Here is a 27,692-nt window from a genome sequence, read left to right on the forward strand (position 1 = left end):
ACCGGGTGGAATCGAGAACTGGCGAGCTCTAAGAAAACGTCTGTATCCTTAAGAGCAATCCAAGATAATCCAATCCTGCATCTAAATAAAAACTTCTTTTGTGTTAAATTCGTGAGAAATGTTTTTTGTCTGACTTTGTTTTCTCTTCTTATACTGTTGCTGTTGTCTATTATTTCTTGATACCCTCTTTTAACTATTTTAGTATCAAAAGGGGCGATTTTTTTCATATTTATCATTGAAATAATTTTCCCCATCAGATAGCGTGGAGCCTGTCCCGACAAGCCACTTCCGAGAGGGATAAAGTGGTTTCTCCTTATAATCACCTGACCGAAAGCCGCAAATCAGAGTCGCCTACAAAGCAGAGCGGAAATAGACTTTGAAAATAACCACGGTCAACGAAGAGCCGGAAGAGTGGTGATCACGAGGTTTCCGATAAGGCATATATGATTTCCAATTTTAACAGTGAGAGAGAGTTTGTGTCTATGCTAAACTCCAAGTCCTTAAACTCAGCGATCGTTGATGTCGAGCTATCTGCTATTAGCCTTGCAGTATGTTTTACAAGGGACATTATACGGACTTCAAGTCAGATATCTTCCTATTATCCTACGCAAGACCGGGTCATCTCTTTTCCTTGTGGGCTCACTGAATTTGTTGATATTTCCTTGGCTAGTCAAATCTCTTTGGGCACCTATCATTGATGCTTACGGCGATAAAAACACATGGCTGTCTTTGAATTACGCCGGTATAGCAGTTTCCCTGTCACTGGCTAACACCAACGCTGGATTGATATTTGCCTCGTCTCTGGTCATGCTTAATTTTTGTTCCGCGACAATTGATCTCACTCTCGGAAAAATACTTATAACTGACCATCATGGCAACGAACTCTCCAAAGCCAGCTCTGTTCAAATCATCGGCTACAAAACCGGATTTCTGTTCGGTGGAGGTTTAGCCTTGGTGCTGGCAGATATCTATTTCATAGGTAAGGAAATTCTCGTCTCACTCTCCGCAATATATTTAATCCTGTCACTTGCGTTTTGGGTCACGAAAAGATCTGCTAAACCGGAAGTTGTTCACAAACCGGAAGTGGAAACGAACTTGTTACCAGGCGGTCCGAGGATGACTGGATTTGCACGCTCTTCTGAATTTCAATGGATGATAATCTGTGCATGCGTGTACAAATTCGCCTCACATTCGTCACAGTCGTTATTAACCATGTTCTTGGTGGACGATGGAGAGACCATAAGCCGCCTTGGTTTTTTGTCTGGAGTGGCTGGTCAATTCATATCCATTGCTATAGCCTCGGTGACCGGGATGATCTTGGCTGCTAAATGGTAAGACCATAACAAATTATCAATGCGACCTCCATTTGATTATTGTATGTGTTATACGTGTAACACTTCTTTGTCCAAGGCAACTGCCCCAGTAGATTCTGCCATCCCTGTCGATGTTTGACCATCATCCTGCCGAGACTGAAAGTGCTTGGGGTGAGTGTAGTGAGCATACCCTGCTACGGCGGGAGTCTGCGTGAGGGTGAGTCGAAGAGATAGAAAAGAGGACGGCTGAAACACGAACGTGTCCGACCACTGACCGAAAATTCAGCGCTTCATGTTCAACAACGGCTTCAAAACGCTTTGTTGAAATTTAAACCTAATATTAATTAGGGTGAAACATTGTCGCTCTAAGCTACAATATCACTGTGTACATTCAAAATACGAGGTAGTTATAGTTAGAATAGCAGGCAATTTTCTGAAGAATAATTCCTTGATTACTGTTTAGGATGACTCCCACGCAGATGGTTTTATTGTCGTCTTTGCTGACTGTATGTTCAGTCTGTGTACAGCTCTCTGTGGTTTGCTTCAACAACACCAAATATATCGCCTTGGGTAAGTGTCCACATAGCTACTACACTTACGAATCTAGGGGTTTTTGCATTCGTCGAGGACGATGACAATTGTATTTAAAAACACACTTAGTTTAATTGTTGAAAAGACTTCTCTTTACTCCTTACAGTGTACATTTTACTCAACGTGGTTCACGGATCCCAGGCTACTCCAGTTTACACTCTTATGCTACGATGTTCCCAGAATGCACCACCGTCTTTCCGTACCACTTGTTACTCGTTTCTTGGCGCGCTAGAGATTCTGGGTAAGCAATTGTCTTTGTTTCTTGCGGGAGTAATAGCAGAGTTCTTTGGTTATGTCGTTGGCTTAAGCATATCACTCACGGTTTCTGTTCTCGTGGTATTATTGGTCTGGAAGTGCCCAAGACATCTACGAAACACGCAGTCTTAGGGCTGGTACAGAATATAGCTGGACTATGCCGCTGATATTCCCGGGGAACAAATATCATGCAAGCATCGAGCGAGACATTCAGCCACTGGTAACAAGCGTTGAAAAACTTTAGCCTTCAATCATTGGGGAAGAATACTTCGCTTCTGCCGACCAAGTCTGCGAGAGGCCTCTTGTCTTTACCCTCCCCGCTAAAGACATGAACCTGGGGGAGGGAGGGGCGGGGAAACGTCTGAGAGTAATAGGTCATTTCCGAGTTCCGAAGACCTTCCCTTTCAAAATGAGGCTAAGTGGACAACCTTTCTTGTGAAAAAGAGTTGTATTTACATGAGAATAAAAAATCATATAACTTAACCTCGTTTTGACACAGAGGCCCGGAGGAACTCGGAAAAGGCCTGTTTTTAACTAGCTCGGGTGTTGTCGCCTTTGTTTTGCGACCGATCAGCTAAAAGCTTATTTCCTTCGGTTGCAGCTGGTTCAAGACAATGTAGAATAGGCAGTGTAAATAGAGAACCGTGGTTAAAATTAACAAGATCAAAAGTTCCCTTGAAAATTTTATATGTCTTTCAAAACAACATATAATTAAACTTTAAACAATTAATTAATGAATATCTTGAACACTTAAAAATGCAAAATCAGTCGTCCTGAGAACGGGCACAGTTGGCTAAAAAATTGGAACGCGATGATGCTTTCTTTGGAAATTAAATTTGAAAACAAAATAAACTTTTGATCAACATGAAAATACACAGTTTTTTTATATTATACGCATGCTTTGTTAATGACGACTCCATGTCGAACCACAACGATTGTCAGCGTACATGTAACGCTGTGAAACTTCACATGACTTGAAACACGCATTTAACTTCATGCAGTGACGCGTGTTATCGCAATACAAAGCTTTCACAAAGGTGACGTTCTCTCGGTTAGTGCAATGTCATAGTACTCAACCAAACAATTTTTCTGTCGCAGATAAACTAGAACCCATTACCCAAGGACACATTTCATAATGTAATTCTCTATTATGGTAACAAATCCCTTGATGAAAGGGAAAGTTTTTTTGAATTAATTTATTACCCAACAAACAGTAACAAATAATCAACAAAGACCCTTTACACCTAAAGAAAGATAAAAAATTACTAAATTCTTCTCCCAAGTTGAAATCGCGGTTAGGGTGCGCTTTTACTTCGAAAGTGACCGGACTCTTTTTTTCTACGTCGGCCAATCCGGCCAGCAGCTTTCTTGATAGATTCGTTGTGCTCTCGGTGGTGACTGGGTAACTCATAAAACGAATATGTGAAAGCACTCGAAACAGGAAGTCTGTGAATGAAGTTTAAATCTTCCAGTGATATCAGCGGTTTCCTCTTTTCTACTGTTTTAAAAAGCTTTTCCCTCTTCTCTTTCTGCTCCCTATTCAGCTCCTGCTCATTTTTTTGAGTTGTCGCGACGCTGGCTTCTAGTACTACAGGTTCGAGTGGCGGTAATTCATCTATGCTATTTACAGCTTTACTTTCTTCAGTTAGCAAGAGCGCACATTCCATTTCTGGTGTTTCTGTTCGCTTCTGCGGTTTCTTTATAATAACGCTACTTGTAGGTCGCATAGAGGGCTTATTCATCAAGGTGGAAGCACTACTGCCTGCTTCCGTTAGAGAGATACGCGCTTGACTCAACCTCGCGTTCGAGCCATACGTTATGTTGGCATCACCAAATGATTCTGTCACGTAACTTATTGAAGGGCTTCCTTGAAGCACTGCCATGTCTTGAATGACTTTGCTATGGTAGTTCCCAGGTCTCTTGACACTGTCTCCCTTCTCCCTCTTCCTTATCGAGCGGCGAGCTCTACTAGATTTGCCCCCAGTTGCCTCATCGTCATAAATGTCATAAACACTATCACCGTTTCTAAGAGAACCATAAGACATTCGGTCATCTAAGTCTGGAAAAGATAGTAAAAGCATTGTTATTTTTTGGCGTTGTATCAGCTTGTATCTGAGGCCTGGTCTTAATCTTGAAAAAGACATTTTAGGGAGGTACGCGGAGTCTTACTTCCTGAATCCTTGAATTCCCCACTCCAAAAACTGTATAGAGAATGGGTAAAAGCTTTCGGCGCAATGATTTCTGGGACCGTTTGGGTGGACAAGTGTTGCCTATGATTGGTTAACAGTTGCCTTGAATTCCATCGACCAATAATATTTCTTTTCTCCCGAGAATTTCAACCGGAATTTCCAGAAACGTTTTGTAAATGGTAACCAACGCTATGCTCGTTTTCTCTATAGTCTTGCCAACACTCACGTACTATCATTATAAAACACACAACTTACTGGAAAATGAAACATCTTTTCGCGCACGCGCACTTCCCATAGCCCTACTATATTTTTGCAGCATCGATGTCCGTGAATCACTCACGTGTGGGTCACGTGACATATCAGACATAATCGATGCGCGTGAATCTGACATATGTGCGCGGCTGGAACCAACTCTTGGAGCTCCCCTTCGTCCCCAGTTCTCCTCGCCAGAGTCGCCATCGTCATGTGAGTAAAATGACGTGCTGTTATTGGGCACAGAGACGGAATGTCGACCCAGTCTCTGGAAGGGAGTATCTGGCTGCCCTGTTCTGTTCCTCACTGATGGATTCTTCTTTCTGGAACGTTTTTGACCTTGTAACTAAAACGTGAAAAAGGTCAGATTATTACAACAAGTTTATTCGTACGTGAGAATTATCAGCAGATACGCGCTAAAATACTCTTCTTAAAGAATAGATTACTGACGACTGGTTACCTGCCAGAATTGCTCACGTTCGCCATATTAAAATTGTAACATGAATCCGAGGCATTTGGAACAAAATTGCATATTTTTCATGACTCCGTTGTCTCACAATTCCAAGAAGAGACTTGAGCACAAAGAAAACCAAACCAAATATAGAAAAATGGTCAGAAAGCCTCGGAGTCATGTTACAACTTTAATGTATCGAACGTGGGCTATTCAGAGGGGGTGGCGGACCCACAATCAAGGTTCAATTTACTAAAACTTTTACAAGTGTAATTTACAGGCGTAGCTATTGGTTTAAAGTCTGAAAACAATCGCTTACACTTGCAAAAGTTGTATTAAATTGACCCCAGGTCCATATGAAAATGTAATTGAAGAATATGTGCTACTCCCTCTCTCTATTTATTATATAGACAGCGATGAAATACCAGGATTTTTCCAGGTATTTTATCCTTCACATGTGAAGATATCATGGTTGTCATGGCTACTTCAGTCTCAGCCAATAGGAAAAGAGCATCACAGCATCTCGTCATTGGTGTCTATATGATAAACAGAATATTACATTCCCGCTTGTGGATACGAATTTTATCTTAAAGTGTTCGCGCAGCGATCGAGTGAGATATCGAGTTGAACACTCGAAAATAAAATTCGTATCCACGCGCGGGCATGTAATATCCTCTGTATTCACTTAGTTGAGTACCAATCACCTCCTTATAAGCTAGGACATCACTGGGGGACCTTGAAGTCGAGGGGCCTTCTTCGTCTGAATCAAAAGACGATAAAACAGAATGTCTCTGACCGGTGGTAGACGCTGTTCTCGAACCTCCTTCCGCAAAACCTCTCCTTGTCTCAGCTTTGGGGTCAGAAAATGATAATAATCATGTTAGAAAATGTAGACCCCATCAGCAAAGGCAGGTTATCTATGCAATGCAAATTGCTATTCATTTTTCATCACAGTATCACAACCCAAAGGAGGGACTCGCTTGTGAAGGAGAAGGGCCCGGTCGTCTACCTGCTTAGGGGTGTAAATTGCATATCCTGGCCTCATTACGCCACCCTTGTTTCACTAATACTCTATGAAAAAGATGAGAGTGCTCTTTGAAGATTTCAGGGGGGAGGGGAGGGAAAAACTGGTGGATTGAAACCGCCTAGGGTAGTAAAATCTAAGGTGAACGCCCTTAGAATTGTTACGGTACCTTTAAGTTTTTAGCCGAAAAAAGACGAGTAGTATTTGCTCCCCGAGTAATTTTTCGTTCCTCTTAAATGTTTCAGAGCTTCTAGATTTCAAAACTTTCTGAGGCTATACTCGCAGACTTTCCAATGGGTTCGCCTAGCTTCCCTCCAGGGTTTTCAGATTTTGCATCTTTTATGCCTAAAGTCCGGCTACTACCCTGAACCTAGTATGGCGTAAAGGTAACTTTCTTCTTTCAAGAATAGAACTTAAAATATTCATAATATTGACTTACGAGAATCATGATAGTCACTCATGCCATCACTACTTTGCCCTTGCGATCTTCCTTGCTTTAAACCTTGCTTTGCTCGTGAATTTTTTTTCTTTTTGTTTACTATAACTGAGATTTCTCTCATGTCATTCGCTAAATCCTCGAATGACAGATCCATAAGATTAGACTCTTCATTATCGATATTCACGATAAAAGAGGCCCAGTTCTTGTTGGCGCAAGCCTTTTGAGGCACGGCTTGTTTTTGTCTATTTCTCCTCTGGAACCGAAGTAGCGACAAAAGCCTGGTCCTTATCCGTTCGGGCAGATCCTTGACCGTCATGGAGTTCAACATCGACATGTTCAAAATAGACCTCACAGAGGCTTTGTCACTAAATTTCTCCATTGCGTCTGTGCCAATCGCTCTCGCTGTTTTATTAGTAGAGGGTGCTGTTAATTCGCCGAAGCTATCCCCAATGTCATCTACAGTTTGATTAATAGTTATTTGACTGGGCGTTGTCCCATTTGCAGTAGCTGCCTGTCTCGTCCCTAGTCCATCCTCCTGGTGCGATACAAACAGAGAGGACTGAGGACGAGTCAGAGTAGCTCCTTTAAAGTCGCAGGAATTGTCATTGGGCCCGATATTGTCCTCCGCATTTTTGATAGTGACTCTTGCAAATTCATCGTTTTGATCCTCGCTAAATCCAAGTGATTCTGCTACCGTTCTAACATAAGTTTCCTTATTTGCAGTAGGTGCCTGAATTGTCCCTAGTCCATCCTCCTGGTGCGATACAAACAGAGAGGACTGAGGACGAGTCAGAGTAGCTCCTTTTAAGTCGCAGGAATTGTCACTGGGCCCGATATTGTCCTCCGCATTATTGATAGTGACTCTTGCAAATTCATCGTACTGATCCTCGCTATATCCAGGTGATTCTGTTACCGTTCTAACATAAGTTTCCTTATTTGCAGTAGGTGCCTGACTTGTCCCTAATCCATCCTCCGCGTGCGATCCAAACAGAGAGGACTGAGGACGAGTCAGAGTAGGTGTTTTAAAGTCACAGGAATTGTTATTGGGCCCGATATTGTCTTCCGCATTTTTGATAGTGACTCTTGCAAATTCATCGTACTGATCCTCGCTAAATCCAAGTACTTCTGCTACGGTTCTAACATAAGTTTCCTTATCCACTTTTTGTATGTCCGCTACTTCCCTGAATGCCTCCATCATCGTAAACGAGTCGATCTCCCGAAGTTTTACATCCTCAAGCTTTACGTCATCAGATTTCAAATAGTCAGGTAATGCTACCTCTCCCAAGGTGGACTGGGTATTACCACGGTTAGAGTGGGACTGGGGCGAAGTTTGCTCTGAATCGTTTTCGTCAATTTGGTTGAGTACCGTTCCACTTCCGGAAACTATGAAACCTTCCTTTATGTCTCTGCAAATAGAATATTAAGCGAATGAAAATTTTGGTTCTCCATTATTTTGAAACCACCACATGTGTATGCTACGTTCACACTAGAGTAGAGCAGAACCTATCTCAAGTGAACTTCGATTTTTGACTCAAAAAGATTTTGTCCGAGCAAATATCCGCAAGCGGAATATAGAAGTCGCTGTTTACTTCTTGATCCATACCGCGGTTCAATGATTATCCTAAAATAAAATAACATCTACAAACCCAAGCTTTCTTTTCGCCTTCCGTTTTCTAGCAGGCTTTCTACTGCTGGCCAGTTGTATGGCGGGCCCACGAGTCGGTTGCCGTGCAAATTGGCAGTTTTCAGGCACCGTCCCAAACTCCATCCAGTGGTCTTTACATCTCGGACAGTGAAACAAGGGCGTGCATACTACTCCTGGGAGATAATCTTTCGTTTTGATCTGTAACCGAGAAAAACATGCAGCTCTGTCAGGAATTTATATCACCTGTCCCTGCACCAGCTAGGTTTAGGTAGTGTAAATATAAAGCCTAGTTGATTCAGTACTTCAGGAGCCTGGTTAAAGCATAGATTTCAGGATTCTTATCAGGAACACCCTGGTTAACCAGGCTTTTTCAAATATGTTTCAAGCCTAGTAAGCCTAGTTTATTCATTACTTCAAGAGCCTGGTTAAAGCCTGGTTTTCCGGGTTCTTAGAATCACCAGGCCTATCAGGCTTACCAGAAATACCCTGGTTAACCAGGTTTTATGCACATATGGTTCAAGCCAGAAAACCCTGATTGGTTGAACCAGGTTTGCACCCTGATTATCTCTTTTGAATTATGTAATATGATAACCATTTTGGTGCTCGGAAACTGCCCAGTGCTAAAACTCGGGTCGAAGTTCACCACCTAAATAACAGAGTAAATAGCTGTAAACGAAGTCTCTATTAACCCTTTAAGCCCCAGTATCCACACGCAAATTCTCCAAACTGGTCCTTATACATTTCCATAAACAATAAGTTGAGAGAATTTGATAAAAGATCAAGGCATTTTCCCTTAGGTGATCATTTTTCTCATTCTCTTGATTGTATGTTGGTATTGTTGGGAGAATAATATTATATTGATGTTGGTCACTCTTGAGGGTTAAGCAACCACTTGATCCTTGGCCGAGGGTGCTCGCTTTATAGAGCTTTGATCGCATATAAAGAGGGTAAGACGCAAAACGAAGCGTATATAGAGTTCTAAAGTGCTGACGTCATAAAAATTAAATTTATGAAATTATGGGATTTGTCAAGATATTCTGAAAGAACAACGTCCAAGACGCCTACTTGTTTATACCCAAGCCAAATTTAGAACGATTTGTATGGAATCATCAAAGCATAACTGGGGTAATATCTCAGAGACAGTTTGCCCCACAATGCTAATTTTTTGGCAAGTAGGCGTCTTGGACGTTGTTCTTTCAGAATATCTTGACAAATCCCATAATTTCACAAATTTAATTTTTTGTGACGTCACACTTTAGTACTCTATTAAAACATGATCGTTAAATCTCCATTTTTAACGTTTTTTCGCCGTTCTGAATAACCCAAGCGACGTCTACAGAGAAGAGACCACGAGTTTGATGAAGGGGGCTGTAACTAACTTTAAAAACCTAACCTCGACATAGATGCCCATTTTGCGAATGAAAAGAATACGATTGAGACCGTCCTGATCAAAGTCTTGTGCAAACAACTCATCTTCTTCAAAGAGAGTGTCTATGATGGGCTCAAGATTGGTCCTCATCACCTGTTTAAATATAAATAAATAAATAAATAAATAAGTTGTTATGCTTCGCGTAACTTATGGAGTGTTTCACTCACGAGGCCAGCATCTATTCAAATTTAGTTAATAATCCACAGGATTGGTTTAGAACACCAACATGGCCGCCGTTTCACGTTTTGGAACACAAATATGGCCGCTGTAACGTCATGTCAACACGCTCTATACTACAATACTGGTGGGGTAGACGGATGGGTATGTGCCGCTGTGAAAGGCATGACTTTTAACGCGTCCAGTTCGTTGTTTTTGTTTGTTTGTTTGCAATACCAGTTTAACACACTTCTTACGGCAGCTACTGCATGTAACAATGTAACCAAAAATAATGTAGTCGGACAACTGGAAAACTATTTAAGGAGTTTAAGCAGCGAGGTCCTTGAGCGATGCACGTTAACCGGAAGTGGACTTTTTGAACTCTTGAACCGTGATTTTGAACAAATTTTTGGGCAAATCGTCTCTACAAGAGTTAAGACTCTTAGCAATGCAAGTTTGGTAGCCTCAAGGGATTTTGAAAGAGAAAAAGGCTCACTTCCGGTAGGCGTGCATCGCTCAAAAACGTCGCTCCTTATTACCTCTTCTGGGGCGACGACTGGAGGTTCCTCCATAGCGTCGAGGGAAACCTGGGTCTGAGATTTCTTGCTAGCCTCGCCCTTGATCAGTAAATCCAGCGGTTCACTTACATCAGGACTGGGTGTGGTACCATTTCGACGGCTACCAAGAATGCCGGGTAATTCAGGCAACTAAGTAAAAATTAAACAAAAAATACACCTGATTAGTTATAAACTGACAAACGATTGTCTCCATCGATGCAGAATTTTAAGAATATCGTTAGTTTAATACCTTTCCCGTGCTGTTAAATTTAAATACGAATAACATATTCAATTTCAGATTCAGAGTTATTCTACGTCTAAAAGTCAACGGTTGTTTACAATTTACATGGGGAAGTCAGTAGGTTCACGTTTTGGGAAAATGGTATTGCGTAAGGAAAAACTTAGAACTGGTAAATTTTATTTCGGAATCGTGTTTTACATTTGCACAAATCAGTTTCTTTTACCGAAAAACGGCCGCAGAAGCCTGAAACTGGTATCAAAGACAGGATTTCCTTACTAGATGTTCCTTTGTTCCCGGAATTTTCCACTGAAAAGACACGAAAAGCCGTGTTCCATTTACTTTTCAACAATTAACATCTTTCTTGTCCCCGTAATTCCTTAGCGTGCATTGCAGATGTTTTCTGCGAAATTACGCGCAGTTTAAACACACTCGGTGAGGTTCAACAGCAAAATGATTAAGCCGCCATTTTGACGCCAATTGGGTAAGCGGGCAGCCAGCATCTTTTAAAATTTCGAGGCATGCAGCTAATCAAAACCGTCACAGAGACCAAGTTAACGATTTTTCAATAACATGACGCCAAACAAGCCAAAAATACAGTCAAGTCCATCATCATCGTTTGAAAAATACAATTTATTTAAGTTATTACCAAGATTACGGATGCAAATTCATATCTGGCAGATAAAATTAATGTGTTCCATCATAATTTTAGCTCGGTAGGAGTGCGCTTATTTTAACAACTGTCTCGCACACTAAGATAAAACGAGCACTTAAAACCTTAATCGCGATCAGAAGAAAGTTTGAGTCAACTTCATCCCGTTTGTGTACAATACTGGCGTTTTCTTCAACATGAACAAAACAAATAGGACCTGTTTGTACTTTCCAGACAAGAACAGTAACTTTGACGAAACGGAAAAAATTTTCGTCGCAAACATTTTAACGTGTATCCTCAATTGTTTATTTTCTCTGGTAACATGCACGGGAAACTTTCTTATCGCATTGGCGATAGGAAAAACGCAAGATCTCCACAGACCATCTTTTATCCTATTGGGTTGTTTAGCAACTTCAGATCTTCTTGTCGGGCTGATATGTCAACCGCTTTTCGTGGCAGAAAAAATAGCCGAACTCAAGGAGAGTTTTGCCTCGTTCTGTACATTGAAGAGGCTTAATGCCTTATCAACTTGGACAACAGCAGGCGTCTCCTTTCCTCTTTTGGCTGCAGTGTCCGTTGATCGACTTCTCGCTCTGACCCTTCATTTACGATACAACACGATTGTAACCAACGCTCGTGTATTGCAAACCACTGCTGCCATCTATGCCTTCTTCATCACAATAAATGTTATAAGATTTTGGGCGACTTTCACATCGTATTTTATCCTTACAATTGTCTTTTGTCCCACATTTCTAGTCATAACAGTCAGCACCTTGAAGATATTTCAGATTGTTCGAAGACACCATCGCCAGATAAACGACCAAACTGTGCCTATCAGACGTCTTCAAAGCAACACAGTGAACGTATTGAAGTGCAAAAAATCGGCTCTTACGGTACTTTATATTTACGGTATAGTGTTGGTTTTCTATCTCCCCTATGTTGTGGTGCAAATTGTAGACATATTTTTCATTGGATCCACAAGAACAATTAAGATTGCCTATGACTACGCTGCAACGGCCGTTTTCATCAACTCTTTTATAAATCCTCTCGTGTATTGCTGGAGAATCAGGGAGATAAAACGAGCTGTGAAAAATATCCTCAGGAGAGAAAGACCGACATAAAGCCCAGCTGAACAGATACTTTGCTCAGTGCTGAGTATTTTTTTATACTTTTTTTCATACATTGTAGAAATAACAGCCCGAATTTGATGGCCAGGCATTCGCAAACGCCTGACCAGCGAAACATCGACCATCGAAGCCTGGGAATTGTTGCTAAGAAATCCAACTAAATTTGTTGCCTTAGGTTCGTGTCATTTCGAAGCTTTATGAATACATGATTATATAAACCTAGACTTACATACAGTAGTGGTGCATCGGTTAGATAGGAAAAGAAAAAGAAGATCTGGTGAAAACAGATTAAACGTAACAAGAAAGATTGCAAACTTCCCCCTCCTCTCCACCCCAAAAAATAATAAAAATAAAATTATGATGATAATAATAATAATAATAATTTTTTTATAATAATAATAACCTTTTAATGACAACAAAGCTAACTATTAAAACCTATTTACAATTAATTTCGCTAAAGAAAACAAAACTATTCGGTTAAAGCACCTCTTACAAGTCATTTCATTCCATAGGCTCCTGTTCATTTCGATTAAACTCACTCATTTCAGTTAAAAAAAAAAAAAAAAACATTTCATTTCAGTTAAAAAACAATTCATTTCGATTAAAAGTAATAGTAACTAGAATTAAAAAAAAGTTTCTTTAAAATGTTCCTAAAAAAAATTAATTCGGGCAGGCTCTAATGTTTTCGATATGTAAATCTAAATCAACAAAGTCTAGCTGTCGTCTTCTGGATCTTGAGCCTCTCAATACAGTATCGCAGAGCTTACGATGGCAAAAGACACTTTAGCTCTTAACCAGGAAATTGCGCTTGAGTAACTTTCTCTTGAGCCTCTCAATATAGTATCGCAGAGCGTACGATGGCAAAAGACACTTTAGCTCTTAACCAGGAAATTGCGCTTGAGTAACTTTCTCTTGAGCCTCTCAATATAGTAACGCAGAGCGTACGATGGCAAAAGACACTTTAGCTCTTAACCAGGAAATTGCGCTTGAGTAACTTTCTCCCTTCTTATTTGCGATCAGCTCCGCAACTCTGCTGTGGCACTTGACACACTCATCCGCCATTCCGCCTTTGGTCGTGAAAACTAAGGGAGTGAACGTTCCCTGTTCGATCTCCATGACTCTTTCCGCATACTGCCTCTTGTTCTTCTCGTTTTCATGCTTCTTATAGATCTGCTTAGGAGTCAAGTCTCGAGTCAAGTCTCTGTAAGAGTCTGCGTTAGGATGACACACCCGAATAACGAAATATGCAGATCTCTGTCTCTCCCAAAAGCCTCTAGCATGAATACCCAAACGGGCATCAGGAACTTTGTTAGCGCCATGATTTAATGTCTCCCCAAATGCGCAGATCATGAAAGAAGGATATCGGCGCTGCTTTGCATACGCTAATAACAGGGGTTAGATTACGCCTGGGAAGCAGGCTGCGTGTTCCTAGACAAGGAAGCTTTGGCGCAACATTAAATTTTTAAAGTCTATGTTAATGGCAACCAGTAAAGCCCTACAACCTTGGCTGACAAAAGTAGCCATTACAAAAAAGAAATCGTACTTACAGTGACTTCGGTCCCGTCGTCAAATTCCCGAGTGGGCGAGAGCGAGCTCAACTCGTCGCCAGGGCCACTTGGAGAGCATTCTCCTTCCACAGTTGGAAAAGAAACATTTTTGTCTTTATCCAGACCGACACAATGAAAATCTAGCTTCTCGTCGACTTTCTCTTGGACGACAGTTTTGGGAAATACTTTTCCCACCTGCGAAATCTGGAATGATATGAAAATCAAATGTCAACTGAGTGTCTTAAAATTTTCATGACTAAGACACCTTTTGCTTGCTACTACCAATAACGCAGTCATCAGTTTCATTATCGTGAAAATACATTCAAATTCACAAATTTAAAAATTCATTAAGCAGTTTTGAATGAAGATGAATTCAATAGCACGAATAGGCAAGCAATTACTCGAAGTGCATTGCATAGTACTAAAGCGCAAATATAACCCCAGTCTTTAAGTTCAATAAAACAATAAAAATTTCAATAGCAGTGGTTTCCACACGCAGATTTGTTAAAGACGGTTTTATCCGTTACCCACCCTCTGGGACAGGTTACGATATAGCCAAAAATTTTACAAGGCCCTGATGTACTCTACCAATTCCGCCATTTGTTTCCCCTATCATTTTTGTTGGTTGAAAATATAAACGTCGACCGAGAGTTTTTCAGCCCAATGCTTTGGAACGCTTTCACGATCATGTGACTTATTTATGTGTCTCCGGTGCATATTTCACCTCACTGGTATAAGGTGTAAAAAAATATATATATACTGTTCTGTCATACCTATTTAACCAGTTCAATCCCAAAAGTGAACAGAATTATTATAAGAGCTTAATTACCTTTTTTCTTCTGTCCGATGCTAGACGAGGCAATCTGTCCGCTGTCATACCCTTGGTGTCTCTCAGGCGGGGAAGTGTTGTCAACATGTCAAAACATTTCTCGAAATACGTCAAAGCACTTCAAAAACGTCGATTAAAAAAAACCATATTTTCAATTTCCTCGTTTTTTATGACGTCGGTTTCACCAAGGACAGACGCACGCGCTTTTGATCGTTAAGCAAAGAGATTAGCCAATCACAGAAGAGGGAACTATAGAACGCACCCTGCAGTTGCAGCTTTGTTAACTGTTGTCTTAACATCAGCCAATCACAAAGGAGAGAAATTTCGAACGCACCTTGCAGTTGCACGTTTGTCTTCGCGCGCGCGTATTGGATTTGACGTAAGCAACTCTGAATATTCGCAATTGTAGGTATGTCTGCGCGCTCGTTAAAGGTAAAAGCCTAAATAAATATTGAAACGTTCACTTCAAACACTCGCATACCGGTAATGTGCCCTTTCTCTGCAGACAGAGATTAAGGGAAAAAAAAACAAAAACAAAACAACCTTCTTCTTCTCGTGCATGCCCCTCGCTCGCTTCGCGCTTGACTTCGCTCGCCTGAAAAACGCAAAAACAAAAATAAAATAACGCCTGCGGTTATATAGGCTGAATGTATTACGAATGCTGTTGGTTTAATGTTTTTAAAATGGTACCCTTTGTATAAAAAAAGGATGAAAACACCGCTGACGGATTTTCTACAGGTTGGAACTTTATTAAGACCCTGTTTACATGGAGTGGGGGACCCCGGCCTAGTGGGGTAAGTTTCTTTTGTTTTGTGTCTCCCAGAGCGTGAAAACAAAAGAAACTTACCCCACTAGACCGGGGTCCCCCACTCCATGTAAACAGGCCCTTAGTTCGATATCTTTGGGACCAAGTGAAGTGTCACAATAGAGAAGTGCGAAGAGAATTGTTCCTATTATAGAGGTTTTCCTAAGATAATTTCGACAGTATAAGCAAAGGATGGCAAATGTGACATCTTAACTCTGTTAACCGAAACGCTTATGAAGCGCTCATCCCAACAGAGTAAATTTCACAAACAGAACATGAATAACCTTTCCAGCTGGGGTATGACCGAGGCATACGTGAACACGAAGTCCTACCGCTCAACAAACGGGCGCATTACCATATGAGTTACAATAATGAGAAGTCGGTTATACATGAAACACAGCTATCGCTTATTGTTCCGGTGGGGCTGTGGTAAACCACTTCAACCCAGCCATTAGTCTTCTCTTTAGACTTGCTGGCTGGTCTGGCACGCTGACAGAACTTCGTTCTTCTCTTTTCCGTCCCTTGCCATGTCGTTCAAGGCTCACGGAATGGCCTGCTAAGGTTTTGGTCACTTCCCCCATTAAACTCGTTTAATTCGACCCCAGACAATTCGCTGGATTCTTCTGAATGGTGCAGCAGGGTTATGGTCATTTCGCCCTCAAACCATTTCGTCCAATACCGTTTCGCGCAAGGATTCCCGGCTCGTCTAGTACAATTTAGTGTTTATTAATTTCTTCCCCTCTTTCTCTTAAGCTGTTAAGACAGGGAGGAAGATGTAAATTTTGCGCACAGCCGGAGTGGTTATCTGTCATTATTTTGTGTTCATCTGTTACGACTTTTTTGCTCTAAACACCAATGTTGTGACAGTATTTCCAGACTGACCACCAAACGAGAAAGAAGGAGCAGGAAGCGATTCCAGAAACTCAAATTCTGTAACGAAATACAAATGGTGAACGCATAAGCAAAATCGAAGGGAAGCCGACAGTGTATAAATTCAGTCTACAGAGAAGGCAAAATGATCGATTTAAGAATGTTTTTGTAAATAGGATATAATTTTTAGATATAATCTTTGATCTTTCTATTATTTGCATACAGTATGTTTTATGATTCTTTCTTTTTATGATTCTCAACTGCTGATGTAACTTAAGATATGTCTTTTTATCTTAGAGGAATAAAGATTGATTGATTGATTGATTGATTGATTGATTGATCTTTCCTGCAAAGCAAACTCTCCCAGTTTGTTAGTTGTCTGCCTTTTCCTGTTCACATAAACGTGGTGGGAGGGAGGGGGACACTGTGGCCGAGTGATCTGTGCACGGGGCCGGCAATTAGGTAGCCCAGTGTTCAAGACCCGCCCCAGACACTAGCTGGAGTGGTGTCTAGCTACACTTAGAAAAAGCCAACTACTTAATGCCTTCTTCCAGTTGGCATTTCTAACCTTGTAAGAGCGCCATAAGCTCCCCGTTATCTTGTTGATTTTACTTGAACATTTGTTTAGACGGTTTAATTAAGGTTGTTTCGCAGAGGGTAAATGATGCAGTACCTACAGTTAGACCACACTAGCATTATTATACTGTAGATCCTGCAGATGGCAAACAATGTCATTATTTACATTTTAACAGTTATTTCTTTAGAAATTCTTCTTGAAACTAGAGTAAACAAATTCTGAAAAAAACTTTTTAGTCTAGATCACTCACAAAGTGACGATTATATCCGAACATGTATATCTAACTAACAGACATTAGTTATCCCACTTACTGTTACTAAATTGAGCAAGAAGTTCTGGCTTTGTCCAATTACAGGAGCAAATGATGAACACTCCGTCAGAAGCCAGTAAACAGGAAACATTGTCAATATACTTTGCTTGGCAGCCTGTGGCATCATCCGGATTTAGGCTAATGGCATCATAAGTTCCCTTGTCTAGACACACATCAAACTTCTGATCACTGCACAGGCCACCACTCTCTGTATTAAGGATGTCCCACACCTGTTTTTCAGCAAATAAATTAGACCATCTACTGTATGAATTACCTTGTACAGCATAATTATTGGTACTGCAAGAAAGTACTAGTCAGAAGCGTTCATTTGAATGGTCACACTCTAGGAGTTCAACCACACCCTGAAACTTATATGACTGTAGAATCACCTTGTAGAACAGCATAATAGACTCTAAGAACCAATAAATATTATAATTAGTGCTCAGTGCTCAGTAGCTTTCATTTCAGTAAAGTGCTTACACTTTGACTCAAGAATTTGGTCCACAGCCTCAAAAGTATTACTCCGGCTATTCAATTCAAATGTGACTATTTACATTAGTGAAACCTATTACACTGCATGCTGCAATAAACAAAATCCTATGATAACATTAACTGTCAAACAGTTTTTTTGCATGCTTTTTGATCTTTCTTTAATGAGATTCATAATATTTTATTTAGCAATTAGTAAAATATGGAATCCAGGTCAAGCGCAAACCTCCCCTCCTCCAAAGATTTCATTTACAAATTTATTTTTTACAGTTTAATCCGCTAGTAATTGTAGATTTCAGATTCATTCGTACTGAACGATGAATTCACACATGAGGTAGTTCTGAAAATTCTGACAACTCAGTTTTCTTGAATTTGATATAAGTTATATAGTGTCTTCAAAGCAATTTATCCATTCAAAGATTTTCCCATCCAACTGAATACTGTAAAGTTGTAGCCAAAAAATTCACTGCTCATTATGCATGCCGAAACAAAGATTTGAATTCAAGCTGGCTGTAGCAATGACTAACAAATTCATTTTTCAAATAATCAATTCATTAATGAAATCTATGGACATGGTAGACTTTGCCTGGTGTGACTGTAAATCAATCTTCACAGTAAAAAAAAACACTCACCAGATATTTAATGTTGACTTTTTCCTCTGCTGCTATGGATGATGCCAAATCTACAGCACTCTGTGAATAATCCACACCTGTTAAGTTTGTGTATCCATGGTGAGCCTGAAATAAACAAGAAACTAACCAAAATAAACACAACACCTTGGTGCGTGGAATAAGACGCTAAGTAACTTCTGATGTAATTTACCAAAGAAATTCGTACTTAATTTGATTAACAAGCATGTTCAATGTTATTGGAAGGGGAATCTGGTATTTCAAATCTATAATTATACAGGACTATAACTGCAGAGTTAACACTATATTATATTTATAAACTATTATTAACAACTAACTTTTTTCCTAAGAAAAGAAAAGCAAGCAAAGTGAATCAAACTTTGTTAGCTAGTAAACCTACCAACTTCACAAGAAGCATGCCATTCCCACAGCCAATGTCTAAAAATGTTGAAGACTTTGTTATCTTTTCATTACTTTTTATCCATTTGACTATTCTGGTCATGCTGCTTTCCCCAAACCTGTAAGGAAAAGGAACAGTACCTAAATGTAAAAATATACAGATATATGAATATTGCATTGTAAATAAATAAAAAACTTATTAATTAATAAATATGGGAAAACAAATTGATTGTCTTGCCAGGGTTGCATGGATCTGAAATACCCAGGCTGCACCCAGAGGAGATTAGAAAATTAGAAAAAGTGGTTGTTCACAACAATGAAGGAAGGTTTCAAACAAGCACCCAAAAAAGTTGTGTTACATTAACGTGCGTGAGGTGGCGGTGATTATAAATGAGAGGTTCCAATATTCACTGGCAAGATTTTTCTCTTTTAGCAGTGTCCAAAGAAAGTCGTGTCCGAAAGCCTGGGGTTAGTCAATGATTTTTTAAGGGGGTTAATTAAAGTAACTGTCTTATAAGCAGAGGCCAATAACAATCAACTTTGTTTGAAGGGGGAAGGATGAATCAATAATATTCCTGACATGATAAACAGTTTACAAACAGAAGGTAATATTTGCATCAATAGATATGATACATATTTACCAGACTTCACCAACATCACCATTGTCATTGAAGTTGGCAAGCTCTGCTGAGTAGGCCTCATCCCAACTGAAAATAACAAAAAAAAAATTAATAAAAGAGGAGAAATTATGCATTGGATTGCCATCTTGCAAATCCAAATAAAGAGTACGGTATAACAGACTTTTCGTGGCTATATTAAAGTGACCATCTAGAAACCATGCTTAACTTGTTTTCTATCCAGCCCCGCAGTATACCCAGCCACTCAGATGCTTCATTATTGGAACTGTACTGGACTGTCACCATACATGGCTCACAGTAAGTATCACTTTTTAGGATTTTTTCAAAAACTAAACTGTCATGTAGTCCCTGGTTCCAAAGTTGAGAGGGTGAAACTGAACTGTCATGTAGTCCCTGGTCCCAAGTTTGAGAGGGTGGTGCAGTCAATGAGAGCAGGCCAGTAGGAGTAGGGGGGCCGAGTAGGGTCATGCCCCCTTCCCCACCCCTCACTTTTTGGGCAAAATTTTTTAAAAAAGAAGACTACCACTTAACCGTCAAAAATACTGAGTTAATAACACAAGGAAATTCCCTTTTTGATTTTAAAAAATATTTTGTTAGGGCTAATTTTTGTTCGTGCCCTCTCACTTTCAAATTCGTTCCTACGGGCCTGAGAGCATTCACCTCCCTTAAGCTTCCATATGTCCCAGATTCATGAACGGGGTAGTCAGTTGGTAGCCCATCAGGGTAGTCCATCTCCAACCCATCTCGACGGGTAGGATAGAGAACCTGGGAACGAGGTCGGGGTGATTCCCGTGGGAGGGGGGGGGGGAAGGGGCACTCAAGGGTAACTTGGGTAGACCTGTCACCCTTTTTAAGATAAAAATTGTCCATTTCACTACCCTGTTTAAGTCAGGGTGTACCTCATTTCATGACCATGATTCTAAAAAAAACACGCTACGAAAGTCACGAAAAATAACTTAAAGAAAACTTTAAGCTTAAATATTGAAAGTATCAAGGTTTGAAGCCCTCAAATTGAAAAGTAAAAATGGAAAAAGTGTGGCTGTAGAAAAATGCAGAGAAAACATATGTTACAATACGTAGGCAATGCTGCTTACTATTCTTTTGTTCCAAGCTTGGAAGAGGGTAGTAGTTTCTCTGTATCTTCGTGTTCCACTGTGCTGTCGGCCGATCTGTCGACCATGTTGGATTTATCAGAGCCCTCGAGCTCAGCGGTTTTTCATTCTAACCAAGAGAGGCCGAGAGAGACTGGTACGATTGATGGCGGACGAACTTGGCGAAATTGCAGAAATTGCCACAGGGTCAGAAACAAAAGTATCGAAACGAAAACTTAAACGACTTCAAGTAAGGAGGAGCTCTTGGTTTATTTTATTGGTAAAGGGCATGTGCTTATTTTTTCACCCGCAGAGAATCACACAAAGTTTACTGCGAATCCCGCTCTTGTCACACAATTCGAAACAGCCACCCTTCAGTTTAAGAAAAGTTTTCTTGGCTTAGCAGCCATGGTACGTATAGCGGAGTTCTTAGAAGCACAAGGTATCTACGTGATGCTTGGGATGGATTTGAGCTGAAAACACTGTCTCTTAGAGCGGGCACTTTACTGAACCATGGATGCATCACATCTCTTTCATTTGGCATGTTTTTCCTAGCCAGATCTGCTTAGCATTTCCTCATAGAACGAAAAATCAACCTTGATGTGCTTGATATTTAAGAAGATAATTACAAATGATAAGCCACAGGTTCAATATTGTGAGTAAAACCGTGATGGTAGAGGACAAAACACTAACCCCAGCCCATGGACTACCCTGATGGACTACCCATATTAAGGCCATATGGACTATTGACCAGCCATTATTTTAAGTGCTGAAGGTGGACAATGTCTAGTTCGAATGTAACCTGCGAGCAAAGTCTCCTTCGATCTTCCTAGAAAATATTGAGAAGAGGAAGAAGTCTTGGAAGATGGAAGGAGACTCTGCTCGCTGAAATGGGGTCTTGACTGTACAAAAGCTCCATTCACCAGTCATGTTGACCGGTCAAACAGACTCTTATTCTTCAACAAACAGCCAACTCCTCACCTGTAAATCTTAGATTTTGTCCCTTTGATAAATACAATCACGTTTACTAATAGAACATGTTTTCCAACGTTCCGACCGGTCAGAAAATGAGACTTTACCTGCTGCAAAAATTTCTTTGGCCAATCATCATGTCCAGCCACCGTCCAATAATATTTTTTTGAGCCCAGACCTTTTGAATACACTATTATGCGGGATATAGGTAACTACCAGTAAAATTATTCACAGGGTAGTCCATGGACTGGGAGATCAGTGTTTTGTCCACTTCCAACTGTAGCAATCCTCAAAGCTTATTATTATTTGTTTTTAAGGTTGAAGCCGCTTCAAAGTTAAGATGCAGTGTATGTGTCAACAAAAGGTTTACATCTCTGAAGATGTACGATGACCACATGGCTTCTAAAAATCACAGAAAAAAGGAATTAAGAAAAAATACCTCAGGAGTGTGGGTTTGTCAGGCATGTGATCTCACATTAAACTCGCAAACAGAATGGGTAAGGGTATTCTAATATTTTCTAATGCACTTAATATCAACCTTTTACTGTTGTTGATATCTTTTTTGTCGTGTACGCAGGGAAACATTTGTAGTTTCAACCTTTTTGTAGGTTTAACCCATCCCAGTGAGCCAACCCTAGATTTGCCCCAGTATGTTTATAATAATAGTAATCATCTTTATTGAGGAAACTTTTTCATAAAAGATATGGTTTTCAAAAAGGACCTCAAAACTAGATATATATTATAAAAACAAAAAAAAGCTATAAAATTGCAAAGGGATTAAAAAGATACAAAAAATTCATAAAAAATTAAAAATAAGTATAAGTAAAAATTAAACGTAAGTAGCTATATTAAAAACTTAAAAACATTACGTTTAAAACTATTTATATTCCTTGAGTCTTTGATTATGCATTTTCTGTTTCTTTTGATTTTCAGATGAAGCATCTGTGTGGAAGGCGACATCACGAAAAACTCACAGAGTGGGGTCTGGAGCTATTTCCAACCAGTTCTCCCATAAGACAAAGGGAAATAGATTTACTGGATGACTCGAAATATCAAGAATTTGAGGAGGACAATGAAGATGGCATGGTTGAATAATACACAAAACTTGGGAGGCAACACCATGAAAAGCTTATAGACCGGAGTCTGAAGCTGTCCTTCCGACTGGTTCTTCAACGAGACAATAAATAAATTTACTGGATGACTCTAAACAACACCAATATGAGGAGGACAATGAAAAAGATAGTGTAGGAATAATGCACAAAATCCAGTTCAAAACTTGTTCTTCACACCACATTAATTAACAAATAAAGATGTTTAGAACTATACTAAAGGAACTTCTCATCAGTGCTGAAGTCAATATACATTTAGCTTTTGGATTTTAAGACTGGGAGTGGAAATGTCAGATTTAGGCCTTGTTCATATTTTTTTTTTCTGTTTTGGGACATTCAAAGCCTACAAGAAAGTTCTCCATTTCAAGTGGCCAGTGGCTCTTGTGTGACTTTGCATGACTCCCCTTAAAGCAGAGCCTGCTCATAGGCTAGGGCGTTAAGAAATAAAGTCACTCTCTTGTGGGTCTTTCCCCCCATAATTGCAGTAATCATGCAAAAGAGCTAGAATCTGCTTTATTTCTGAAAATAATTCAAAAGAAAAAATACCGAGTGCATGTACACTCCCTTACCTTCATCATAAGCTGAAGAGAACCCGGTTTTAGACATGAAAAACATTTAAGTTTTGACAATTTATGCCAAAATAAATTTACTTGTGCTATATTTTTTGGTTTTCTGTGTTTTCAAAATGATCTGGGCTTGTTTTGGAATCCTGTCTTAAGTATTCATTTCAATAATAACCTGTGTACTTTAGTTTTAATATTTTTGTTCTTTATCTGTTTGTTTGTTGGTTTTTTTTATCATTATTTCCTGGGGAGAGGGGGATGGCTGATGTACACAGGCTATTGAATGAAGGTTAAGACTGGAGGTTAAGATTGCTGCAGCCACTAATCCCACCCACCTACAATTCCCCTCACCGCCAACCTCAAAACTTTAAGCTCAACCATTTTGTAAGAGCACAAAGACTCGTTGTAAGCTCCGACGAAAATTCCATTTAAAGCCTGGGTACCAGGGAAGCCCCTTGGAATAACGCTGCCTGGTAAAAAGGTGTTTTCCTTCTATCAGATTTCTACTTTATGCTGATTATACTTGAAGACCCCTCCTAGCTCCCCCCCCCGCCCCATTTGTCCCCCCAAAGGAAAAAAATTAAATGACAGCAGGAGCCCTCCCGATGGCAGCAAAAATGAATTCCGTCGTATTAGGGACGGACCATTAGAAAAGTTATGGGAGGGGGGGCCGAGGGGAATTTCCGAGCTGCAAGAATTTTTTTTCGTTATCAAATTCCTTGTATGAATTTTTTTTAGGCCATAGCATAAATATTTTTAGAATTAATTGGCGTGCATGAATTATTTCATATATACTTCACATCATGAATTTTTTTCATTAAATTTTCCGTTGCGCAAATAATTTTTTTGTACTTCCCCCCCCCCCCCCCCCCCCCCCATCTACCCCTATAAGTTTTCTAATGGTCCGTCCCTTAGGGCCTTGGAATGGACAAGCGGAATAGGTACAAAGTTTAGGCAAAACCTCTTCGGACTGGCTGATACCAATACCGTACACTAGGTATCATCTTTTATCAATATTATGTCTGGAATTTAGCCGGCTGTCCTTGCTCCTCACCGCTGTTATAATCTAATAAAATTTACGTATCAGCGGGAGCCTGTAACCCTGCGCTCCTGATATCGGAAAAGTGTTGCTATTATCTAATGTATCACTTATCTTAGGGACGATGGGGGGAGTAAACAGACCTTAGCAAGGAAAAAATAATAATAATAATAGTGAGGGGGAGAAGATAAGAGGAAAATTCCCTTTTGGCCCTTTTGCCACCCTTCCAATTTTCTCGACGACTTCGGGCGGAAACGGTTGCTACACAGGCTAAAAATTCCGTATAAAGTGGTACTTGTGCTGCTAATATATGTACCATTTAACAATGCTCTCCCCCCCCCCCGGTAAATAACCACACAAGAAAATGATTTGGCACAGGAGGTATCTGGAATCAATATAAGGTAGTAATCCAATAAAATTCCAGTATCACCTAATAAACGTTGTGCTCCGCAGAGTTTAAGATTAGAAAGACCAGAAATTTCCGCTGTAGTTTTCAGAGAAATAAAGTCACGTTCCTTTTTGGTCTCTACTCGCGTGCAAATACAAGTCAAGGGCCAAATAAATAGCTGACTATAGGTCGGAACAATTTGTTATGTTGCTATCTTTAAATGCCTTTGACGTCACTCACGCGAAGCACGTGCCAGGGGAACCTTAAGTGCTGACAACTTTGGTTCCTGTTTAAGGCTGCTGAAGGTCTTATAATAAACGCCCGTGGAGGTGCTACGTAAATCTAGATGAAGTGAGACCAAAATTAAAAAGATATTGAGATGTATTATATGCCACATTGTCCGAGTCTGCTAATGCGTGCTGCATGTTTCCTCGAAACGTTAAGCCTCGCTTAGATAAATCAGATTTCCTCCATGTTTGCTTAGCTATGCACGTACTTGAACGAAGAAAAGAAAATAATACGCGGATTTGTTTGCTTACCGAGTTTAAATTATTTTAAGTAAGAAGAATTTGTGTTAAAAATCATGCAAAATCAATTATTTTTGGCACCAATTAAACCGAGAGATTGGCATCCCATGGAGTTTAATTGGACCAAGAAAAGCGGAATGTCGAGCAGGTTTTATTTCTTGCGGAAAGTAAAGCCATTTTTCTGAGTATATACTTTTCTTCCCCGGGTCAACTTTTTTTGTCGTAGGTTTAATGTGTCTAATCGGATGGAAAACAAAGGATTTTGATGTGTGATAAAAAAACAAATTTCTGACATGAATGAATCGCTTTTGGCACCTATTGAAAACCATTGAACTGTTAATTTGTATTCCAAGACAATACCTGCCAAAGCCGGTATCTGCCTTATGTAAAGCTCGATGAGAAAATGAAGAAAAAATTAGCCTCTGCTCAGTGCAAGGAACAAGCTCTGACAAGAACATGAAAAAACAGATTCAGAAGTCAAAAGGTCAAGGGATTAATCTTGGGTAACAAAACTAGAGATCTTTAAAATTTTGCAACAGTTCGATTTTTTGTTGCAGCATTATTGGCGTCTGCGTCCAATCAGAGAATCGGAAGTCAATGTTTCTGTTAGATCGCTATCAGCGATGATACTTGCTGGTGTTTTTCTTAACCAATAGCATTGCTCCAAGACCTTGTGGGTATTTAAACCGTCAAACGCTCAGTGCTCTAGCTACATGCCTTAAAGTGCTCGCTCGGCTTGAGAGAGAGTTTGAACGCGGAAAAACAAAGTCTTTTATAATAATTCCAGAAGCGTGCCCAAACTTTGCTTTGCAGAGCCGAGTGCTGAGAAAGACATGGATTGCGATTTGCTGTTTGAGGAGTTTATGGATCCAAGTGCTTTAGATTTCACTGAATTGGAGGGAAAATATCCGCTTTATGGATACTCCGAGAGCCCAGATGGTCTTCCTGACCAACATATCGATTCCATTGGTTTGTCTTGTCCAGTCGACGTATACCTTGATTATCTGTTTTCCAAGGGCATCGTGGACTCGATGGATGATCATATTATTCTGGCGTCAGAATGCGATGAAGTAGGCGAACTAAAAGAGCACCTCATTTCCTCAGTGTTCAACTCCTATTACAAGCAAACATTTGAAATCGAGAAGGGCGCCAGTGGTAAAGATAACCTGGTGCTATCAGCGAGCTTGTTGTTACCTGACAATGACCAATCGAGCGATACTGCGTCTTTGAGCGACGCTAGTAGCGATGTGTCCGATAATTTGGAAGGGCTAGCAGCTCGTTATCAATATTACGGGGCCGGAGGTCAAGCTGCAGTTGTGGAATTCCCGCTCGACGGCCAGCCAGGTGCAATCTGCAAGGGGCAGGCAGGAAACAGGGGGGAACGTGCCAGGCGTCGCGTTTCTACGCGGGAATACAAGTGCAATTTCCCGGGCTGCACCAAGGTATACACGAAGAGCTCACATTTGAAGGCACATATAAGACGACATACTGGCGAAAAACCTTTTGCCTGTACTTGGAAAGGATGCAACTGGAGGTTCTCAAGATCCGATGAGTTAGCTCGCCACAAGCGCTCTCACAGTGGGATAAAGCCATTTATTTGTGACCTCTGCGATAAGAGATTTTCTCGGTCCGATCATTTAGCTAAGCACAGGAAAACGCATTATCGCACGAGGAAAAACTCTACCTGCGTCATGAAAATGTAACCGTTAGTTAGCTAGTTTAAGCCTTTTCAGTCATCCCTTCGCGAAACAAACTAAAAAACAATCTCAAGTTTCATTTTGCACAAAAACAAAAACAATCGACTTTCTAAGCAGTCTGCACAATATGCCCCCTTGCGCATAATTAGATTTTTATATCACTGGAATTACGAGCCACTAGTGTCTGTAAGACATACTATTTAACCCATTTACCTCCAAGCGCCCCACTTAAGTTTATATTCTGCTACACAAAAATTAAAACCAGATTTTCATAATATACATCTCTGGCATGGTATGAAAGGGTTTAGGCTAGTTACTACGACGCATGCACGGGTTGAATTTAGATATAAAACCTTTTCGGACAACGGAAATACTTTCTCACCTTTTCGCGGCTCACAAGCAAAACATAGCCGGTATTATTACAGTCATTCATGCTAATTTTCTTAGGTTTAATGTAAATATGTGCTTTTCAATGTTATTTTCGAGAACGGCATTCGAGAGTATAAAGTGTTATTTCCCTGTTGTTCAACAGTATATTATAGTTTCCAGGCATTTTATCCGGTATTTTCAACAAACGTGTATTTCTTGCCCACTACGTGCTTTACAATGTCATTTTCGAGAACAGCATTCGAGAGTATAAAGTGTTATTTCCCTGTTGTTCAACGGTATATTATAGTTTCCAGGCATTTTTTCCGGTATTTTCAAGAAGCGTGTGTTTCTCGCACACGGCAAGAAAAGACATAAATATAATCAAGAAATAATTTTTCGTTGAGTTATACTGTTAAAAGTGAGCATATATATATTTTTTCATTCCGGATGATATGTGCCTCGGCAAGTTGTTAATATTGTAAATGACTCTTCTCTATACAATAAAAGTCCTTATTTTCTTTATAAA

The 27,692-nt window shown here is 40.1% G+C and overlaps 6 protein-coding genes across 6 annotated transcripts; 4 read left to right on the forward strand and 2 right to left on the reverse strand.

Moving 5' to 3' along the window:
* Positions 1 to 472: 472 nt before the first annotated feature.
* Positions 473 to 2,482, forward strand: LOC140923024 (major facilitator superfamily domain-containing protein 3-like). Its single transcript, XM_073373081.1, has 3 exons — positions 473 to 1,331; positions 1,777 to 1,883; positions 2,011 to 2,482. Exons 1-3 carry the CDS (start codon positions 520 to 522, stop codon positions 2,289 to 2,291), a joined length of 1,200 nt encoding a protein of 399 aa, XP_073229182.1. The 5' UTR covers positions 473 to 519; the 3' UTR covers positions 2,292 to 2,482.
* Positions 2,483 to 2,953: 471 nt separating this feature from the next.
* On the reverse strand, positions 2,954 to 14,784 carry LOC140923382 (uncharacterized). Its single transcript, XM_073373470.1, has 9 exons — positions 14,695 to 14,784; positions 13,866 to 14,069; positions 10,284 to 10,451; positions 9,553 to 9,681; positions 8,161 to 8,357; positions 6,515 to 7,920; positions 5,756 to 5,901; positions 4,604 to 4,946; positions 2,954 to 4,218 (listed from the first exon to the last, which is right to left on the reverse strand). The coding sequence occupies exons 1-9, from the start codon at positions 14,779 to 14,781 to the stop codon at positions 3,455 to 3,457; spliced, it is 3,444 nt and encodes a 1,147-aa protein (XP_073229571.1). The 5' UTR covers positions 14,782 to 14,784; the 3' UTR covers positions 2,954 to 3,454.
* On the forward strand, positions 11,389 to 12,348 carry LOC140923514 (melanocyte-stimulating hormone receptor-like). The gene has a single exon (XM_073373597.1). It carries the CDS (start codon positions 11,389 to 11,391, stop codon positions 12,310 to 12,312), a length of 924 nt encoding a protein of 307 aa, XP_073229698.1. The 3' UTR covers positions 12,313 to 12,348.
* Positions 14,785 to 15,591: 807 nt separating the features above from the next.
* On the reverse strand, positions 15,592 to 20,623 carry LOC140922726 (EEF1A lysine methyltransferase 2-like). The gene is made up of 6 exons (XM_073372742.1): positions 20,506 to 20,623; positions 19,415 to 19,480; positions 18,775 to 18,892; positions 18,378 to 18,482; positions 17,258 to 17,486; positions 15,592 to 16,429 (listed from the first exon to the last, which is right to left on the reverse strand). Exons 1-6 carry the CDS (start codon positions 20,589 to 20,591, stop codon positions 16,329 to 16,331), a joined length of 705 nt encoding a protein of 234 aa, XP_073228843.1. The 5' UTR covers positions 20,592 to 20,623; the 3' UTR covers positions 15,592 to 16,328.
* Positions 20,624 to 20,665: 42 nt separating this feature from the next.
* On the forward strand, positions 20,666 to 22,939 carry LOC140922727 (uncharacterized). Its single transcript, XM_073372743.1, has 3 exons — positions 20,666 to 20,752; positions 21,792 to 21,971; positions 22,408 to 22,939. The coding sequence occupies exons 1-3, from the start codon at positions 20,669 to 20,671 to the stop codon at positions 22,567 to 22,569; spliced, it is 426 nt and encodes a 141-aa protein (XP_073228844.1). The 5' UTR covers positions 20,666 to 20,668; the 3' UTR covers positions 22,570 to 22,939.
* Positions 22,940 to 25,609: 2,670 nt separating this feature from the next.
* Positions 25,610 to 27,692, forward strand: LOC140923219 (uncharacterized). The gene has a single exon (XM_073373299.1). It carries the CDS (start codon positions 25,934 to 25,936, stop codon positions 26,801 to 26,803), a length of 870 nt encoding a protein of 289 aa, XP_073229400.1. The 5' UTR covers positions 25,610 to 25,933; the 3' UTR covers positions 26,804 to 27,692.

This window comes from Porites lutea, chromosome 13 (assembly GCF_958299795.1).
Source record: "Porites lutea chromosome 13, jaPorLute2.1, whole genome shotgun sequence".
Taxonomy (NCBI): Eukaryota; Metazoa; Cnidaria; class Anthozoa; order Scleractinia; family Poritidae; genus Porites; species Porites lutea.

What these genes read in the sequence shown, in the direction of transcription:
- LOC140923024 (XM_073373081.1), top strand. Translation starts at nt 520, where the DNA reads ATGTCGAGCTATCTGCTATTAGCCTTGCAGTATGTTTTACAAGGGACA. An exon ending in ATGATCTTGGCTGCTAAATG is followed by an intron (nt 1,332 to 1,776) that starts GTAAGACCATAA and finishes ATTACTGTTTAG; the next exon opens with GATGACTCCCACGCAGATGG. An exon ending in CACCAAATATATCGCCTTGG is followed by an intron (nt 1,884 to 2,010) that starts GTAAGTGTCCAC and finishes TACTCCTTACAG; the next exon opens with TGTACATTTTACTCAACGTG.
- LOC140923514 (XM_073373597.1), top strand. Translation starts at nt 11,389, where the DNA reads ATGAACAAAACAAATAGGACCTGTTTGTACTTTCCAGACAAGAACAGT.
- LOC140923382 (XM_073373470.1), bottom strand. Translation starts at nt 14,781, where the DNA reads ATGTTGACAACACTTCCCCGCCTGAGAGACACCAAGGGTATGACAGCG. An exon ending in AAATGGGCATCTATGTCGAG is followed by an intron (nt 8,358 to 9,552) that starts GTTAGGTTTTTA and finishes TCTCGGTTACAG; the next exon opens with ATCAAAACGAAAGATTATCT. An exon ending in ATGTCCTAGCTTATAAGGAG is followed by an intron (nt 4,947 to 5,755) that starts GTGATTGGTACT and finishes TTCACGTTTTAG; the next exon opens with TTACAAGGTCAAAAACGTTC.
- LOC140922726 (XM_073372742.1), bottom strand. Translation starts at nt 20,591, where the DNA reads ATGGTCGACAGATCGGCCGACAGCACAGTGGAACACGAAGATACAGAG. An exon ending in GCATGCTTCTTGTGAAGTTG is followed by an intron (nt 18,483 to 18,774) that starts GTAGGTTTACTA and finishes TGTTTATTTCAG; the next exon opens with GCTCACCATGGATACACAAA. An exon ending in TCTTGCTCAATTTAGTAACA is followed by an intron (nt 16,430 to 17,257) that starts GTAAGTGGGATA and finishes ATTTCGTTACAG; the next exon opens with AATTTGAGTTTCTGGAATCG.
- LOC140922727 (XM_073372743.1), top strand. Translation starts at nt 20,669, where the DNA reads ATGGCGGACGAACTTGGCGAAATTGCAGAAATTGCCACAGGGTCAGAA. An exon ending in GAAAACTTAAACGACTTCAA is followed by an intron (nt 20,753 to 21,791) that starts GTAAGGAGGAGC and finishes TTTGTTTTTAAG; the next exon opens with GTTGAAGCCGCTTCAAAGTT. An exon ending in TAAACTCGCAAACAGAATGG is followed by an intron (nt 21,972 to 22,407) that starts GTAAGGGTATTC and finishes TTTGATTTTCAG; the next exon opens with ATGAAGCATCTGTGTGGAAG.
- LOC140923219 (XM_073373299.1), top strand. Translation starts at nt 25,934, where the DNA reads ATGGATTGCGATTTGCTGTTTGAGGAGTTTATGGATCCAAGTGCTTTA.